The sequence below is a fragment of the Brassica napus genome, chromosome A5 (genome assembly GCF_020379485.1).
Source record: "Brassica napus cultivar Da-Ae chromosome A5, Da-Ae, whole genome shotgun sequence".
In the NCBI taxonomy this organism is placed as follows: domain Eukaryota; kingdom Viridiplantae; phylum Streptophyta; class Magnoliopsida; order Brassicales; family Brassicaceae; genus Brassica; species Brassica napus.
Window position 1 is genome coordinate 13,419,434 of NC_063438.1, and position 20,634 is coordinate 13,440,067.

At 31.8% G+C, this 20,634-nt stretch overlaps 1 protein-coding gene, 1 long non-coding RNA gene and 1 pseudogene across 5 annotated transcripts; 1 reads left to right on the forward strand and 2 right to left on the reverse strand.

Moving 5' to 3' along the window:
- Positions 1 to 3,811: 3,811 nt before the first annotated feature.
- Positions 3,812 to 7,113, reverse strand: LOC106363733 (annotated as a pseudogene).
- Positions 7,114 to 7,294: 181 nt separating this feature from the next.
- On the forward strand, positions 7,295 to 9,074 carry LOC106368829 (E3 ubiquitin-protein ligase MARCHF2). 4 transcript variants are annotated; one of them, XM_013808884.3, is made up of 7 exons: positions 7,295 to 7,528; positions 7,602 to 7,821; positions 7,895 to 7,980; positions 8,048 to 8,194; positions 8,412 to 8,514; positions 8,593 to 8,705; positions 8,781 to 9,074. In XM_013808884.3, the coding sequence occupies exons 2-7, from the start codon at positions 7,614 to 7,616 to the stop codon at positions 8,868 to 8,870; spliced, it is 747 nt and encodes a 248-aa protein (XP_013664338.1). In that variant the 5' UTR covers positions 7,295 to 7,528; positions 7,602 to 7,613; the 3' UTR covers positions 8,871 to 9,074. The 4 variants fall into 4 exon arrangements, with proteins under 4 accessions (XP_013664338.1, XP_022575167.1, XP_013664337.1 ...); XM_022719446.2 differs by having other exon boundaries at positions 7,311 to 7,528; positions 7,612 to 7,821; XM_013808883.3 differs by having other exon boundaries at positions 7,311 to 7,517.
- A 2,901-nt stretch (positions 9,075 to 11,975) lies between these two features.
- LOC125609552 lies at positions 11,976 to 14,737 on the reverse strand. Its single transcript, XR_007339773.1, has 2 exons — positions 12,455 to 14,737; positions 11,976 to 12,381 (listed from the first exon to the last, which is right to left on the reverse strand). It is a non-coding gene; the product is annotated as an uncharacterized LOC125609552 (long non-coding RNA).
- Positions 14,738 to 20,634: the final 5,897 nt, after the last annotated feature.

A 20,634-nucleotide genomic window follows, 5' to 3' on the forward strand; every position in this document is an offset into this window, starting at 1 on the left:
GAACCAAATGAGAACCAAATTTTTATGCGTATTTTTTGGTTCCTAGTTTTACTATCCGAACCGAACTTGAAACTACTCGAACCGAATCAAAAATGAAACTAGTAGTAAATGGATCCTCTAACCCTCTACCCGATACTCAAAATACCTGAATCAAACTGAACTGATGTCTAAAATGCTCAGGCCTAGTTAAAACTATGTCGACACAAGAGAGTGAAATCTTCTGACACAACACTAGACTAGAGAATCCAAATCATTTTAGTGGATCAGATCACAACACAGTATATCAGAAAGGAAATTTTGTTGAGGATCTCATCAGTTACTTAGCTCATTGGATCTTCGACCAATCTAATTATACATGTTCAAGTTTCATAAAACATAGTACATATGAATTTTTGTGTCTGTACGTAGTACAGGGGACAGAACACTAGTATTAAAGTAAAACTCAATTTAGTTTTAAAATTACTTTATTTTAAAGTAAAAACGAAGTAATACGTGGATGTTGAATTAAAAGCTCTTTCAACACTAAATAGGTAAAGAGTTAGCTACTTACACACAAAAGAACTGGTATGGTATCCTAATTCTTATATGAATTATGAACTTATTTTATGAGAATGAAAAAGGGTACAACCAAGATATAAACTAAAACTGATAAACATTAGGTTAAATTTAAATGCAAAATCTAGAGAAACCCATGGCTAGAAATTCTCAAGTGGCTTACAACATCAGCAAAAGATATATTATTTTTGGGTCTTTGGACGATTCTAACGTTTGAATGAACGTAGAGCTGTAAAATGGGTGGGTTGTTCAATGGGTGTCCATGTCCAAATATATTTGGGCTTCCATTAGTTATATTCATATTTCCATATGGGCTTTAAATGGTCAAAATTGGGAAACCATTTAATCTATGGATGTTTGTGGATTTGGTTAATATGGACATGGGCGGCCCAATTAAAAAAAATTTCTAGGGTTTCCAAAATTTGGGGGAAAATTGAAAAATTTCAGTTCATCGTGAAAGAGAGTTTAGGCGACTCATTTGGCGATTTTGGTGATTGAAACTGAGTTCAATCGGAGAAATTTAGTTTTCCCGCCAAAACCGGAAAATCAAGTTTTTCCACCAAAACCGAAAAATCGAGTTTTCCCGACAAAACTGTAAAATCGAGTTTTCCCGCCAAAACTGGAAAATCGTGTTCTACCAAAACCGAAAAAATCGAGTTTTCCTGCCAAAACCGTAAAAGATCGAGTTTTTCCGCCAAAACCGTAAAATCGAGTTTTCCCGTCAAAACCGTAAAATCGAGTTTTCCTGTCAAAACCATAAAATCGAGTTTGTCCGTCGAAACGGCAAAATAGAGTTTTCTACCAAAACTGTAAAATTTATAGGCTTATAGATTAAAAATTAATTTTTTTTTAATATGGTTCATCATGGATTCCATGGCAGCCCATGTAAACATGGGTGTTAGTGGATTTGGTTCTTAATGGACATGGTTCCTAATGGACATGGTCACTCTTTGTCCACAAATAATAAATGGATAAATGGATATGGATTAATGGACGTGGGCTAACCCAGTTTACGGCTCTACTGAGACAAGAGCAGCGATTGGAGCTGAGGGAGACAAACATAGATGATGACGGCGGAGATAATGGTGGCGGAGATGAGCGGCGCTGGAGATAATGGCGGTGGAGATGAGTCATGTCGGAGATGAGAGACGATGTCGTGATTATGGGTTAAAATTTCAATTATTTTTTATTTAATATAATTAGAGAAGGAAATGGACATAAGGGTAAATGATCCTATTAAATGAAACCTAATTTAGTGATTTTTGAGCCTTGAATTACAAATATAACAAAAGCTGACAAACGCATAAAATACTATCCTATTTAAATATATAAATATTCAAAGAAAATTTTGTTGTTCACATTAAAAAATTATACTATTACTCAAACAATATTTGAAAAAATTATGCTAATAAATAGTACTATAAACTATAGCAAATCATTGGAGAATGAGTGATAATGAATCTTCATTAAATTGATTGAATTTTATGCGATTGTGATTCTCTTTATATTTATGGTTTGTTAGTTTGCTCTATATTATTTTAGTCATTTTTATTTGACTTAAGATTTAGATTTTTTTTGGGAATTTTAACATGGCTTACTATTTTTATGACATCTGATTTTTTTTCTTTGACCCATAATGATTCTGTTGTGTCTCTGATTCAAATTACCCTGAACAAATATGTTGTTCGTTAAAACCAAAACACGAATTATTTTACTTGGTTGTTATTGCGCTGGTTATTGCAAATGTTGTAATACAATTTTGTGAATATAATTATTGTAATTGACTATTAAATGTTTATTTACACCAGAAAAACTTGTTAAAAATAAAATATATATTTCATGATAACATTTAAAATGACAATATACATATAATTTATGTCAGATCAAACACCCAAATATACAATATATATATATATAGTGAATATGTAATAAACAATAAGATGATGGAATACTGTAAATTTGAAACTAATTATTAAAAACATTTATTAAACTTTCTGCACATGTAATTCCTAAATGTCTCGACAACACCATTAGGTTTAGAAACAATATATTCTTCATGACTTGTTAGTTGTTTATTGCAAAACGTTTTGCAATCTACTTCACAAGTTGCCGGATCTGGTTTTCCGGATACTTTCATGCACTGATTCAAGATGCAATGTTTGACACATTTCTCAACATTGGTTGAAAGAGAAATTTGTGCCGAAATCATCATTATATAAATAGCTACTACCATGAAAATAGTGCTTGAATTTTTCAAAATTTGAGTTTTCATAATGTATATATGATTACAACAAATGTAAATGTGTATTGGTTTAGTCTTTTTTAGATCGTGAACAAGATGATTCTGATATTGTGTTTAGTCTAGGTGAATTATATAGTAAAGTAAATCATGGGTATTTTTAGAAGTTTATTTTAGTTAGTTTGTTGTTTCTTTTATTAATATATATACATCGATTAAGTTGTGTGGAACTTACCTGTATTTGTTTTGTTAGCTATCTAACCAAATTTTGTTATAACAATAAAATATATCCTTTTTATCCGCAACAATAAGATATATTTTTGGTAATTATTATAGTCTTATATTTAAAAATATAAATGATATCATAGTATTACATCAAAACTTTGTGATCTAAACACGCAAAAATATGGTTTTATTTTGAAATTTTAAAATTATAAAATTATTCTTTACTTTTACAAAATTATGAGTCTAAGTTTAAATTTGAAATATGTTCTTAAAGTTTCTTATAATTTATTCAAATAGCAATAACGGAATATCAAACTAATAACATGTCATATATTTTGTTTAACGCTAGAAAAATCAGGAAGAACCTACAAATTTTGAATTGTTTTTGAAGGTTTAGCAGACAATCAGGAACGCTATCATGAATAGTCTGATAAAATAGAATTTCATACAAAAACCACATCTAGAAGCTTCGAATGGTTATAAAACAAAGTTGGCTTACTACATTGGTACGTATCATACCACTCCATGTTTGTGTGATTTAGTATCAACATTTAACTACAAAAACAGATTTATTAGGAACAACATGCAAAATTCGAGTTTTTTTGGAATGATTGATATATATTTAGGAAAGTTATCATGAACAATTTAAGAAAGAAAAAAACATACAAAAACCCACACAAAAGAGGTGTGAAATGATGTATTTGTTGTTCTCTTTGCACAATATGACCAACTGCTATGTTGGTTTTTGAAGTCCCTATATGAACATGATATAAATTTTGAATAAAATTCAAGAGAACTGAAAAATCACTTATATCACAAACTGGCTTGTTACATCTAGATGAATAAGAAAGAACCTGCAAATTTTGAATTGTTTTGAAAGGTTTAATACATAATTATGAAGGCAATCATGAATAGTCTAAGAAGTAGTTTTGAGTCTCTCAGAAGTTCCAGTCATTATGAACGAAACAAAAACAGAAAAGACAACAGAGACTACCAGGAACAATCCTGTATCGCACTTTTTCGCAGTACAACTTCCAATATTTCTCATACCTTTTACAAAAAAAAAGATGTAACAAATCGAGAGTGAGAATTAATAGAATGCATATATATATCATATGACAAAAAAAAAAAATTCAGGTTTGGTGGCTTACTTTGATCGGCATCGGTCATCGTGTCTCTTGGCTCGATCAAAGAGAAGAATCGTGAGGTATATGACGTAGAAGTATGGCAAGAACTGGTTCAAACAATAGTCTTTAATGCATCTCTTGCAACAAAAGATTATAAAACAGACCAAAGAGATGGAAATGGAGAAAATTTTACGTTACTAAAGAGAGCAGGTACGGTCCAGAAGAAAGAACTTAATCTCAGGAACATAATGAAAATGTCTAGCCAATCCCCACCTGCACCATCAAAATACATTTGATCTGATGTACAACATGTAATATTGATTGTTGTAATAGCATAAAATAGTGTAAACTCACCATCCAGAGGTTAAGAGAAGACTGGTTTTAGTTTCACTAGCTGTTGTCTTATATGTCGCCACAATCTGCAACAAACCGAGAGAATAAAAATTGTTCATACACATAGAAAAAGGTTACGACTTGGAAAAAGGAGTAATCTAACTTCATAAGAGTGTATTATGATTGTACCTTTGATGGGCTTTGCCCCAAACCGAGCATTCCCCGTTTGTCCTCCTGAACTCTTGCCTTTGTCTATCGCAGTCATAGTTTATGTAAATGCAGAGAATCCCCGCCACCAGAATGTATATTGCCAACTGCAAACCAGTGAAGGAGATTATGAAGTCTAAGAGATAGAAATACGCATAGATGTCCCACCTATTGTACCATCGATAGCGTATCACTAATAGAGTCATGCTACTGCATAGACTGATATCTGAAATATATAATCTTGAGCCATAGTACGCAACGACTTAAACATATGTTTAAATTGTAACTCTCTTATTCCAACTGTAATGAAAGATAACCAAGTATTTCAATCACCAGACTTAAAAGGCAATTTCTAGAACTACCTTAGAAAACCTGAATTGTTTTTTCTTTCCCATGAAAGTGGTATCTTTAAGACTTTTTTCATTTGTAACATACAGGGTATTATTTCTAATGTACCTATTCCTTCTATATTCATCTATGAAGTTCAAATATTTTGCACCTGAGTTCCAAGTTGGACTGGGTGATTCACAAGGTACATGCCTGGAGATGTATAAATAGAAGGCAACCACACTAGACAGCCCCAGCAAATGTAGAAGCCAGCTGAAAATCAACAATTATAAAGTATGGAAAAATGACCAATTATAAAGCTGAAAAATCTGAATCATTTTCTTCTGCACCATATAAACAAAACCCGCAAGGATATTATGGCCAAATAGTGCAGCAAATTTTGTTCCTGGTGATGTAATTTTGATATATGTACCAGACGCGTACCTCGGTCATGTGCGATATCCATGCTGTTCCAGTAACCAGCTTCCCACCCGAAAAATTTCGTGACATACACAAGCATTAGAATGGTGTTCACAAGCATTGAATCAGATACTCTCCCATTTAGAAAAGTAAAAGTATAGGGACCACATATTAGAAGGGTGAGGCTCTTTGATCAAATAAGGACTCAAAGAAACATCCAGGTTATGTCGTAACAAAGTGGGAATATATCTAAAAGTACCTGCTTAATGCAGTAGGTGACGGCAAGAACAGCCAAGACATCATACCAAATCTGCAATTAGTAAAAACCTTGATGTCAAAGTTCTTACCAATTCGAGGGTATAACTCCATGACCTGCAAAGCCCAACGCAAAGGATACATTGAGAATAAGTTGCCACAAATTGGATTGTGATAATGATAATCTGGACGCAAAGAGTGAGATAAGTTCTCATCTATGACTGTTATGATAACTATTGAATACTTTATGATCAGCAGGAATAACTCACCCAATAGAAGTCGATAATCAGGTTACCACATGAACCAGAATCACTTGATGAAGGTGCAACATGACCCTGGTACAAGACAAAAAGACAGAGTTTTAAAAACATTAAAAATAAACAAACTCTTCATTAGTAGACACACTTACTTTTACGTATAACAGAACACAAAATATGAAGCATCCGAATATCAGTGCCGAAAATATTGCACCCAAGTGATCGTAGACAATCGCAGGGTTGAATATCCCGAACCTGAATAGCAAAATGCAACTTAACTCATATACGTAAAGCATAAATACTGTCAAAACGTAATCCAACATAAAGCATTCGAAAGAATTAAACATTGCTAACCACTAAAGACCAAGATAGGTGGCTAGTGTCACAAAATAGGCAGCCAAACCATTGTCCTACAAGAACAGAACCACACAGTTGTTTATTTGCATCACACACAAGGCTAACTGATACTTAAGTAGAGCCATCTGTCGAACCTTGTAAACTGGTCGGTTTCCCGTTGGAGAAACTGGGCCTTCAACTCTTTTACCAGGAAGAAGAAGCTGAAGAGCAGCCTTAAATGCTCCGTAGCAAAAGATAATCTTCCAAGTGATGGCAGTGGGTTTTGGCCATATGTTGATGAGCCCTTGAACTCCATTCTCCCACAAGAAGCCAAAGATCTGAACAACAGAACCATCCTGGTGAACCATCTGCATTATCAAGGAATGAAACTAAACATCAATAAAAGAGATGTAAATATTACGTTTCAAGGAGTCTACTGCAGTCAAACTCAACTCTCCATATCTGGAATATAATGAAAGATCTAAATAATAAATTACATAATAAAAATGGCACACAGGTCCCCATAAATTTATAAGCAAACAAAAGAAAATTGTATGGACCAACAAATGTACCACCCATGTTTGCTTAATTTGAAAACTCACAATCTCAGTAGTCCTGGCGTTCGGAAGTAAACCGAACCGAGATTGTCGGTTTCCGGTTTCGGTTTCAATACAGTTTCGATCGGCGACTTGTAAATTCGATCGCTTCTTGGTTCGGTCCATCCCAATCAATCGGTTTAAACTAATCCACGTGTTTTTTAATTCTAGTTTTGCGCTCAGACTTTTCTTTTCCAATCCCAATCAGTTGCTCTCAAATCTCATGAATCGGTAGACCGGAGTAAACAGGATCGAACAAACCGGGATTCTCGGTTTTTAGTTTCAATACGGATTATTGCTAAATACCGATCGGCTACTTTTTCTAAATTCGATCTGTTCTTCCAACCGATCGGTTTACTAATCCACGTGTCACTAACAGATCGACATATTTTTAAATTCCAGTTTCGCCCCTCAGACTTTTCTTTTCTGATCTCAATCAAATCTCCTTTCATCATCTTTTCATCTCTCTCAAAGCTCAAAGATCTTCGTCGTCGGCTCTGTATTTAACACATAGTGATGAATTGATCGAGACAATCAAATAAATCCTTACCAACACTCTGATTCGCAGCTATAGTTCACCAAGCAAAGGCTGAGCGAACTACAAGCAATGCTTGGCTTCGAAGAAAATCATCGAGAATTGGTTGAATTCGTGTAAGCTTCCTTTGAGAATTACCCTAGATCGAGTTTTCTGATTGAGAATTTTGTTGATTTCAAGATATTTTAGAATGTTCAAGAGATGCAGTTAGTGCCTAGTGATGATGACCGGAGGAACGAAGAAGAGATTCTATTCGACGAATCCACATCCACCAACGAAATCGTAGCAGCGGAAAGGGGTGATCGTGTTGTAGAGATAGCTGAGAGTGGTGATGACGATGACGATGACGAAACTACGCATCTCGTTGCTGTAGATCAACCCCAATGTCGAATTTGCCTAGACGTTGGAGGTATGAACAAGGCTTTCTTGATCTCATAACTGAAAACGACTTTGATTCTTGTTGTAAATGGTTGCATTTGCAGGGGAAGATCTGATTGGTCCGTGCAATTGTAAAGGTACTCAGAAGTACGTTCACAGATCTTGTCTCGACAACTGGCGCTCCACCAAGGTATATACTAGTTGCTATCAAGTTTCTTCTTTTTTTTGTCTGTTCTGAATGCTGGTTTATGTTTCAGGAAGGTTTTGCGTTTTCGCATTGTACAGAGTGTAGAGCTGTGTTCAAACTCCGAGCCAATGTGCCTCCTGATAGATGGTGGTTGAGATTGAGATTTCAGCTCCTCGTTGCTAGAGATCATGCTTTCATTTTCATCACTGTCCAGATGGTACACTACTTGTTCTCCTATCTAGACTAGAATACACTTTCTTTTACCTTGTTTATCTGCTTCTTGACTCTCGTTTTGACCAAATCTGTTGTTTAATGTTGCATTCATAAACCGACACATGAGATCCCTTATGTATATTTGGATTTGGATGATGATACCTGTGTGAAGTTAAGTCAATGAATTTATATTGATGAATAAAGTCTTCATCTCTCAACAGGTTGTAGCGTTCTTGGGGTTACTGGTTTACAAGTTCTACGGTGAAGAACTACGTGAGATGTTCGGTTATGAGGAACATCCTTATGGCTTCTACACATTAGCTGGTAACACCTCTTCTCGCTTTCTACCATCATCTTTGAGATATGGCTCTCAATATCCAATGAGTCTATTTTATGTTGCAGTTTTGGCCATTGTCTTGGTAGGACTACTTTATGGGTTCTTCATCGCAATTATATGTGGTCAAAGGATCAATGAGCGGCACTACCATGTTCTTGCCAAACAAGAACTCACAAAGGTGCAGATTTTTCTCTTTTTTATTTACTTACTGTGATTGGTTTCCTTGATATACAACATTGTCTTTCTGTATCAGGAGTATATAGTGGAAGACCGAGACTGCAAGAATGTTCCTGACCTTGACCAGAGTCATGTAATGGAACTTAGAATGTTGGGACTTTATTGAACATAAATATGAGAAAAGAGTTTGCTGGATCTATACTCTTCATTTCACCTGTAAATTATACTCTTCATTGATTCTAAGGTTGTTTCAACGATTCTGTTAAGTGATTTTCTCGAAGTTTATTTTATGTATACTCTTCATTTCAACGATTCTGATGAAACTGTGAGGTTTACACAGTAATGTATTGGATGATCATCTCTTTTTCTTCTTCATCGTTTCGTTATCCTAGCGTTGGGATCTATATATACCATACCCAGCCGAACTGAACCCAAATTGTCTGCTTCTCAATTCAGAACCGGTTATAAGTCTGTTCAGTTTAGTAGTCGGTCCCGTCGGTTGTTTCGGTTAGGCAAAAACAAAATTAATCTGATTCTGATCAAAATTACGCAAACAAACCGAGAAAATGAACTGAACTAACCAAAATTAATTGAAAATAATCAACTTTAAATAAAAAAAAATCAGTTTAAACATAAATTTAACTGGAACAAAAAAAAAAGGTTAAATTTACCATAATTTTAGAATATAAAATAACAGAAGATTGAACCGAAATTTTCTAGTTCAATTCGTAAGTGTGGTCAAACAAACTAACCAAAAACCTAATTACCCAAAGTGATTTAACCGAATAAAACAAAATTGTATGCCTATCTATACTATTAAAAGTGAAGGATTTTTGTTGCACATTTTCTTTTTAGTCCAATCTATTATATATAATCAAATATTATAACTAAGCAACCAAATAATATTTTCTAATATTTATAATATATTGTAACATTTCCTTTAATTCTAAAATTTTGGGACCCATTTATCTTATCTACATAATAATATGTTTCCAAACCTACGCATAGGATCTACAACTTACAAGTGACAAAAAAAAAAAATCTACAACTTATAACATCTACCATTAATGCTATACCAATATCAACACTACTAAAAACAAATTATATCAAACATCGTGGACAAGTAGAAGGTTTTGTATAATGTTCTTAGATTATTGTTGGGATTGCAATATTAAATTAGAAAAATGTGCCAAGTAAATCTAAAATCTCATCAACTTAATAAATGTAGCTTTTATAAAATGCACACAAAATATAATAAGAAAGAGTAAGCTTTAGTATTTAGATCCTCCGACCGGGTATGAATCGATTCTTTTTGGGTCCTAGATATTTACACCAGCTAGGTGTTTGAAAATTTTAGAATTCAGATTAGTTCTTTTTGGGTCTGGATCGGTTCAGAACCATAATTCAAATAACTATAATTTTTGGGTACATGACGGGCCTGAGTCAGTTTGGATATTTAGGACCCAGAAAGATTCAGAGTATCCAAAAATTCAAAAATACCTAAAACACGAATTTTTTCGAAAATTAAACAAATACTTAAAAATATTCAAATACCTTTAATGACCCAAATTTTTTACCCGAAATATGAACCAAAGATCAGATTAAAAAAAAATTTATTCGAATACCCGAAATATATAAGTAAACTTTTGATAGTATCACTTTTTCAACTTAAAAGTATACCTAATATACACAAAATAGGGTACTTTGGGTAGCCGATTAGGTCTAAAATAGGACTTGGATGCCGAGATCCGCGGGTCCAAAAATATATCCAATACGTACTTTGTATTGGATCTGGACTCAAACTGAATATGTATTTCAAGATCAGTTTTGGTTCGGTTTTTGGGTTCAGATAAATGCCTATACCTAATAGAAAGTTGCATAAAAGTATACACACAAAATTTCAAATAAACTAATTAAGTTAAACAAATATCCTTCTTCGATATAATACAATTTTATAACATAATAATAATAATGTACAACAATCCAAAATACTAATCTATATCAAAGTGTGTTTTGTTTATAATCCACCAAACCCGCGCTTTCAAAGCGCGAGTCAAAATCTAGTTATATCTTTAAAAATTCACCTTTTTCCAGATAATTTCATTTACTCCTTTGCATATGTATTGTTTATCTGTATCTAGATTTTCAACTGGTTAGAATGACCTAATTCGTAAATTCTTGATTGGTCTTAATCTTATCTCAATTTAAATTTTGGTTTAGTTGACTTTTACCATTTTTATTCTATGTCAAAAGCGGTCCAAGGTGAGTTGACTCACGGATTCTCCATTAGCTTTTTTTTTCTTGCATACAACTTTTTCATCTCTTTCTATCGCATTTTCCAGGTAAATCTCCCCGAAAACCCGGCTTCTTCGTATGAGTTTGGTTAGAAAATCATTTTCGCTGGTAATAATTTATGTATTCTCTAATTCTTCTATGTTTGGGTGATTTTTAAGTTTGAATCTGAGTTTTCTGGTTCTGTCTAGGATGTAGGATCTCTTCTTTTGTGTTTCTCTAATGTGTGTGTTTTTGTTGATTAGGTCTAAAATACGACTTACACACTTTAGTAAATACTGGAAACTTTTAGACCAAACTGCAATTTCTTGAAACTCATTAAACTCGCATCGATTTAACTTGTAAAGATAGGTGTCGACCGACACCAATGAGAGTATCGATCAACACAATTAAACGCATATCAGTTCAACTTGGTCTTTTCAGCATCATTTCTCTTTAAGCTCTAAATAGTTCCAGAATATCCAAAGTACTCCAACACGTACCTAGACATGTAAATACTCTAAAACGACTCCAAAAAAATAGTTAAGACTCTAAATATAAGGTTTATATCAAGGTCAAAACTCATTAAAATCCTGATATATCAGTGTTTGGAACTTTACTTAAATCGTGTACGATGGAATTACATGTTTGACTTGATGTATGATTTATATGTTAGTGTTTAGAGCATGGTACTTTCTTAAATCTTTTCAACATCTTAACCTGAATCTATTGGGATTGACTTAGTCTTATGTTTGTTGAATATTTTGTTGTTTCAAAATATGGAAGGTATAAAATTGAATGATAATCGTGAAAGGGATCATGAAAATGATGTGATGGATGAAGATATAGAGCATCCTGAACCGAATGTTCAAGAGATTTCAGAGAAATAAAAAGATCTTCTGCCACGCAATAGTTCAGCTCATCTACTCCTAAATTGATCTTCCAAGTCGTTTCCCATTGCGATGCTAGTTCGATCACAACGACACTGGCACCAATTTGATAAGATCCAAAGTAGATTTCTTATCAATACTCAACAATTGTAAGTAGTGATCCTCTCACGAGCTAATCACAACGTCTTACAATCGTCTCTCTCACTCTCAATGTTTACAACTCGATAAACTCCAAAAATAACAAAGGCATAAAGTATTTATAGTTGCAACAATTATAACTGCAAACACTCTTATTCATTTAGAGTCTTTCAATCCTCTGTTTCTCCTCTCTTCTCTTCAACGTTCCCGCACTTTCTCATCCTTTTATACACTCTCCAAGGTCTATCAACCTGTCGTTGATGTAATCAGACGATTGCTCAATGTTCTGTTTAGTTCTTCACCGAGAGATGGAGCTTCTCTGAATTTCTTCGCAAAACCAAACAAAGAGGTTCTTCCCACACCTTTTACACATCCAATCTAAATAAGAACCATAGAAAGTGTAAATCTTTGAATCCTCAAAAACAAAAGTACAATAATAGGATTAACAAACCTGTGTTAGAGTTGAATTTATTGATTATGTCAAATTACGGGAAAGCAAGAGTCTTTCTAGTTCTTGTCCTAGCACGACGGATCGATCATAGCACGGGTTTGCATTGCTGGTTCAAGCACAAATTTCTACACAAACAACAAACATCAATATTAAGTTAAAAATCAGATAACTTTCAAGGGTTATTAGGATTTGTAAAGAATGAGGATGATGTTTAGGGATGAAAGCTCAACTTTTTATAGCTTAAGATGCACCGCCTTTGAAGAGATAAAAGGTGCATTGAATGAGAAAACGTGGTTGCGAACTCTAACCGTAGATAAGGCATAATAGCAAAGCTGCTAGATAAAGATTACTTGGACCCTGAGTATTTGTACTTGTGAATCTTTGAATCTCACAAAAGCTCCAGTGTAGACAAAATTAGCCAGTAGGACGACGTCACTTTGTTGGACACTCAAATATTGATGTTTCCAGACCGCCATTAATTTAGACATAATCTAAAGCTCAATAAAAAAAATATTGTGAATCCTGATAAGGAATCGATAAAGGCGTTAGAAGCTTTACATAAATTACATGCATGTGAGAAAAAAGTGTGGAGACATCGTTGAGATTCATAGGGCAATTTGCTAGTGTAGATTCTGGTTTTGGAGAAACGTTAGTGGGGTCAGCATTTGGGGATGTGGAACGTAGTTTTCTTTGGCTAATTTTTTTATATAAAATTTTGAGTTTTTCAAATAACAGCTATAGGGGGTGGTGAGTTCTATTTTTGAAAAATGATGAAACGCTCGCATCAAATCCTTTTTATAGTTTTGTCTTTTCATAATTGTTTATCTTTCAACAACAATGAATTTGATTTAGTTTTTATAAATTGTTAAATGAATAACTGTAGATTATACAAATGAATGCTTTCACATAAATGGTATATTCAATAACACTATATTTGAGAAAGAAAAATAGAAGTCATTAATATTTGAATAACATTACATTTTGAAAGTAATTTTAAAATAATAAAATCCCTTTTTGACGAATAAGTAACAACGAAATATCAATGATTAAATACTGCAGACAGAACATCCCTTCCACTTAATCCCAACATATTCCTATAACAAAAATTTGTTTTCTTACATTATCATTGTATATGTATCTTATAGTATTTGTGGTTAACTATAAGGTTGTGCACCAAGTTTTTCGAATGCTTAGCAATTTTAAAAGACTTCTTACTTCTATTCTTAATTAGAACAATGGTTTATTCATTTAATTACTAAATGTTAAATAATGTGTATTTATTTCCGTAATATTTCATAAAGAAAGCTCTAGTATATTTCAGATGGTCTTTCAACAAGTAGTTTCTGTAACAAATGTAGTGGAGAAATACAAAATTTAGCATGATATACATGGAGAGTTGGTTTACACTATTAAAACTATTTTGCATTCTTAAGAATCAATTATTTAGTCTAGTTATCTAATAATCCGTGCCCCTGAACCAAACCAAGATGTGATTTAAGTATAATTGAATTTGGTTGTTCCCAAGTTTCTTTTTTTTTTTTAACTAAATATTACAACATCATTACAATCATATAGTTCCCACAGGATTATAGCGCTTAACTGACTCAGAACAACATGTTCTGCATAAATTTCACAAAAGAATCAATCCAAATGAAGAGGAACCCCGGATCCAAGTAGATAAGTAAGTCACGGGATGCAGCCTTGGGTTTCTTTCTTTCCAAATGGCATAAAGACACTAGCTTCATGATCAGTATAAGAGATTTTTTTTGTCTCTGCTATGTTCCCAACTTTCTCAAAGGTTAGAGGTAACGTTTCACAGATTCCGCTACATAGGAAAAGGGTTCACACTATTAGAAGGTAGAAAAGATTCATATGGAGATTCATAAGCAGGTTTCAAACAGTAATCATAAACCAGACGAAGTTTCTAAAGACTAGAAAGAACGATTGGTTGCGATTAGCAATGATAACGGAGGAGCAGAAGCATCCGCACCAGTAACAGGAACCTTCTCCACCCGAACTCTCAAGTTTTGTTTCATCGTTTTCACGGGAGCTAAATATGCTTCTTATTGAAGACTGATGAACAAAAATGCTCCACGCGCCGCCATCATTGGGGGTGATGAAACCATAGCCTTTCCGGTCAATCTCGCCGCGTAGGATCGCATTAAGCCCTAATTTCGATTTTGACCAAAGATCCGCCACGTCAGCTCCCTTCTCTACCAATCAGACTATTTTTCGTATTTATTATGTTGGTCCTTTTTATCTTATTCTTAGCCATGATTTGGACCTGTTTATTATATATATATATATATATATATATATTTTTTTTTTTTTTTTTTTTGAAACTGACCAAAATTTATATAAGATTTTTGACTCCACGTACTAAACTCCAAGTATTGTAGAGCTTTGCAAACTGAAACAAGACAGCTTTTTTCTCGTAGTTTCTTGGGATTTGATAATTATGTAAAGAATATTCTGTCAACAAATTGATAGCTTGCAGCCTTGCACTACTTATCTATGAGCTATGAAAAAAAACCATAACCAAAGAAAATTTGTTTATTCTTTGACAAAACGACTTATTTAGAATTATCTTTTTTTTTTGTAACTGACTTATTTAGAATTATCACTTCAGAAAAAAAGAATTCAACACTTCCGTTGTCAATCAGAAACTGTATACAAAGAGAATTTTTGTCTGTGTCGAGTTTGCTTTTGATCTGCACATAATTATTAAATCAGATTTAATTTTGTTTTTCTTAACTATAGAATATAATGGGGGCATCAAATGTAATAGAATAAATTTAGATGGCTTTTTTAAATATATTTTAGGACCTATTCAAGCAATATGTGAGTTTAATGAGAGTAAGTCTAATAATATTTCAGTGAATAAATAACAATCTAGATAATTTTCTCATAATTTATACAAATTAAAAATCCAAAAATAATTTGAAAAACTTGAATGCATTACTCTCTAAAATAAACCTGGGTTCGAAGAAAGAGAAGTGAGATCGTCAGACGGTGGGGACCGTGGGGTACCAGAGTATCTGATACATGTTTTGAACTCAAAGAGTGTTCGATGGTGACAAAATGAAGAATTAGTATCTGATACCTTTTTTCACTTCAAGAGAATCTGATGCTTCTTTTTGTTCTGGAATGTGTATGGTAATCATCTCTCCCCGGTAGACCAAGAATCTGTATAACTTTAGCCGTCTCTTCCTGTGCTAGTTAGTATTCGTTCTTCACGTTTAACAGAAATCGATTGTTTTTAAAAATATTTGAGTTTTTTTGCTTCATACCTTTTTGTTCCAAAACCTTAGACTTATCATGAATATATTTAATATTGAAAAACTTGGATAGCGAAAGAAACACGTCATGCTTTGACCCAACTGAGGTTCTAATGCAACGAACAATCAAAGTATCAAACGATAAAATTATGAAAAATACAATGTCTCGTAAAAGTACAAAAGGTGGATAATTTGGATTATTACAGTAAAAATATCGAATATTTCAAGTTTTAAATAAAATAAGATGTACTCCCAGATAAAAATATCGAGGTTGTTAATCTGTATGTCATCCAGCTTCAAACAAATTAACTCTGTCAGTTTTCTTATGATTATTCACACTCGATCTCTTACGATATTTTAACAACCTTGATATTTTTATATGTATTGTTGTTCCTTTTATTAATTATGTATTTCATTGTTTTCTTGATTCTGTTTGGAGTTTATGTAATTTCACATTTTATGAATAAATAACTATAGTTGTTAAAAACAAATATCAAGGTTGTTCAGATAGTTTAAATTATTTTAGATACAAAATATATTAGGGTAATTCATTTTTAGATAATACTCTCTCCGTTCTGAAAAGATCTATGTTATAGTTTTTCACACTTATTAAGAAAATATTTAAAATTATATTTTTCAATACATTGTTTTTCATAATTAACTATTCCCAACCAATGAGATTTTATTAAACACAATTGTATTTTTTGAATAGAACAATTTTTCATTAATTAATGTTTTGAAAATGTAAAAAATGTATATTTTTGAAACAATTTTTTTTCCTAAAAAATGTATCTATAAGGAACAGAGGGAGTATTAGATATTAATGGATATAAATGTTTGGCTTAGGTATTTGATTATACTGATGTATATCACATTACTGAAATTAGATTAATATTAGACACATAGAAAACTCTATCAAAAAAAGAAGATGAAGATCTTAAATGAAATTTTTGGTTTGCCTATATTAATAGATTTTAAAATTCAAACAAAACTTAGTACTGTTCTTTTTATGATTTTAAAATTTATTTTAAAATATGTGTTACTATTCTGTGATTTATAAATTCCAATTCAAATCATATATTATTCAATCATACATAAATAACTTCATAATTAATTTTGTATTGTATTTAGAAGTAATCTTTATTAAAATAAGAATTAAATCAGAGCGAAAAGTTCGGATTTGTAATTAAAAGATTTGGATATCAGAAAATCTCGTTTAGCAAAAACCCATCTTTGATATTTCCCTCACACACAAAACACTCTAGCTACTTTGCCAACTCCACTACAGTAAAAAAAAAATGCAATAACGTGCGTGTAATGATTTTATTTCCTTTTATTCTCGCTAAGTTTACATAGCTTAGTTTACTAAAAATCACAGGGGGACAATTGAGTTTTTCTAAGACATTCTATATCATCTAGCTTCAAACTAGGCTATATATTTTAACAATATGGTATAATAGCACAATTACGGTTCGTTACATACCATTTTCTAGATGATATTGTTGGCTAGTAGTTGAAATAAAAAAAGATCTGTACTTATTTTAGCAAAAGAAGAAAGATCTGTCAAAAAAAGAAAAACAAAGATATGTACTTGTTTTTTTTGTAAAAACAAATGTACTTGTTTGACAAAAGAAATGTACATTTACATTACCTCAAAACCAAATGCATTAAAAGATTTATATAAAATTGAAACGTTACGCATGTATTGTAGTAGTTTTCTTTTAAATTAGTATTCATGTAAGATCCATATTCATTACTTTAAATAAATGGTTTTTTTATCTTCAAAAAAAAAAAATGGTTTTTTTTATCGGCGAAGTTTTTTAAGATAATGTCACTTGAGGACTAGTTAATCATATTTGTTAACTCACTCTAGAGACCAATGTTAGTTAGCCAACTTTGAAAGTAATTTAGAAATTAAAATCCCTTTTTGACAAATAAGAAATAAAGAAAATATTAATGATTAAATACTGTCAGCTTTCTACTATTTGTTTGCTAAAAGATATAAACAATGCGATCATTTTCGTTGGGTTTGAACGCAAGTTTGCACATAAAATTAGAAAAGAAGAATACAAACCGGCATGCCAACTTGACTTTTGTCAGCTTTCTACTTTGCAGACATAAAACATTATTCCGACTTAATCCCAAGACATTCTTATACAAAACCTTTTTTTTTCTTATATTTTTACTGTATATGTATCTCTTAGAATTTGTGGTTCATTTTTAAGTGACCTTGTGCACCAAGGTTTCGCATGCTTAGCAATTTTCAGTGGATTTATATCAATCTAAATAAACTTTCATAATACACGCCAAATTCAGAATTAAAAACCTCTACAATAATCTAGAGAATTTGAATGGTTTGAAGAAAGAAAAGAGAGATTATCGGACTCTTTCGAACACAATGATTGACCGACGGTGAGGAATAAAAAACTAGAGTATCTGATACTATCTTGTACTTAAAGATATCTAATACTTTAGCTTTCTCTTACTGTACTAGTCTATGTGCTAGTTAGTATCCCTTGGTTCTCTTGAAAATATAAATTATTATAAATTAACAAATACATAAAAAAAAATTTTAATGTTAAAACAGTTTATTTATTTAATAGACGTTTAAAAAAAATGTAGAGTGTAATTTTACACTGACTTACAGAGATACTGATGTTTAACACATGATTAAGGGTCTGACTGGTTCAAACGCAGCGGTTGCGGTTCCGGGAGTTTGTGGATGCAGACGGTTGCGGTTTCTAGCGGTTTTAAGAGATTTGTACGACTGGTACTACGGTTAAAAATTAGTGCGTTTACGGGTGACTTATGACTGGTTAACTACCAAATGCGGTAACAGTCAAATAATAAATTAACAATATTTATATTTAATATAATTATAAAATATCAAAAATCATAAAAGTATAACAAATATAAAATTTATATTTAGAAAGTTATAATTTTAATTTTTGAAAATTTATTGAAATTGTTTTTATTATAAGATTTTATAATATTAATTAAAATATAATAGATATATTTTAATATTTTCATAAATTCAATTTTAAATTTTTTATTAAATATTTTTACTTTTGTATATTGTTTAAAAAAAAGAAAAAAATTTTACCATCCCGCAACCACCCGCAACCGCAAACGCTAACTGGAGCCAGCTTTTGAATTTGTGAGATTCAGAGCGTTTTGAAGCGGTTTAGAACGATTTGAAAGATTGTTGCAAACCGCCGAAAACCGCTACCAACCGCAAAAGCTGCATTTGCGGGTGGTAGCGGGAAAACCAGTCGCCCCCTAAAAACAATGTATATGCATACCAAATTTTTAAAAGAAAGAAGAAGATCTTAAATGGAATTTTTGGTTTGCGTATTTAGAAATTCAAACGGTATTTAGTGATGTTCGTTTTATGATTTTTTGTTTTAAAATAATGTAGGATTTCTTTTGTGGTTTATAAATTCTAGTTTAAATCATGTATATATTATTCAATCATAAGAAAACTACTTAAAAGGTATAATAGATTTTAGTGTTTTTAAATATTTTTTTTTATTAAAATATGACCTAAATCTGAGAGAAAATTTTCCAAAATTTGTAAATATTAATTAAATTCACAGGGTTGATTTGGCTATCACTATATTTATGTGAATTTGTAAATTTTATATGAACATTTTAAATTTAATAAAATATATAAATGAATAAACAATGGATATGAAAAAATTAATATAAATAATTAAATATAGTCTATATGAATTGCAAATTATTAGCAATTTTCTCAATATACTTATTATTTTTTTTCTATAAGATCATTAATTAATGTGGGATAGGTTTCACTTAAAATCTCCCTATCTATCTCTCTCAAAATTCAAATTCGCTTTGCTAAGCAGCCACTATCCGAGTATAACTAATGGTATATATGTTCTTGTAATTCGAAAGATCTAGATTGACAAGCTTTGATTAAGATAGCTCATATGGTTATTGGATATGGGGTTATGAACTATGATTTCAGTAGTCAATCATCATCAAGTTTGTAAACCTATAAACCTTGTACCTAGGTATCAAACGAACAAGAAATAACAATTATCGAAGATGACAATGAGATGTGCACAGAGAACAGAAAAGAAAACAAAAAGAGTTGGTAAAATAAAAGCGAAATGAAAGATTATTGGAGGTAAAAGACACATGGTAATGTAAGATGAAGACGAAAAGATAAATACTTCAAATGTAAACCACACCATTACTAGCAACAAACAAAAATGTTCCTTTTGCAACTTTCTTCTATATGTAAACATAAATCTAAAGACTCTCTTCTTTGTGAAATGATACTTTGTTAATCACAACCACACGATTAACTATTACGAACCGTTCAAAGTTGTCAAATTGTCAATATCAATTAGACCTTACTTATTTATCTTGGCTTAACTTAAACTAAACCATTATCAATCTAGGGGGAAAAATGATCAAACTGCGAAAAATATTTGTGTCACAGGAACTAAACAGTGTGTGTTTTAGTTAAGTGTAGTGTTACTTATTTGATCCCTCTTTTTACAAACATCAAAATTTTAGTATCTTCTTCTAGGACAGACTAAAATACTGGGATCGAAAGAACTTAACCAAATCTGATCTGAATAATCAGGGCCTTATATCATTAATGCTTTAACTATTTTTTGGACATTTGTTTTTTAAATGGCTTAGCCAAAATACTTTGTTAACTCAAAAAAAATGTGTTTGGATGATACCAATAATTTTCCTGAAAGCCTTAAATAATAATTAAAGAAAACAGTTTTCTTTTTAATAAAAACAAGCTATATAAAGGTTATATTAGTTATATTATAATACTAAATCAGTAAAGGCTATATTAGAATATCTCAAGTCTCAACACTACAGATATCTATCGTCATATCCTAACATTCAACATTTTAA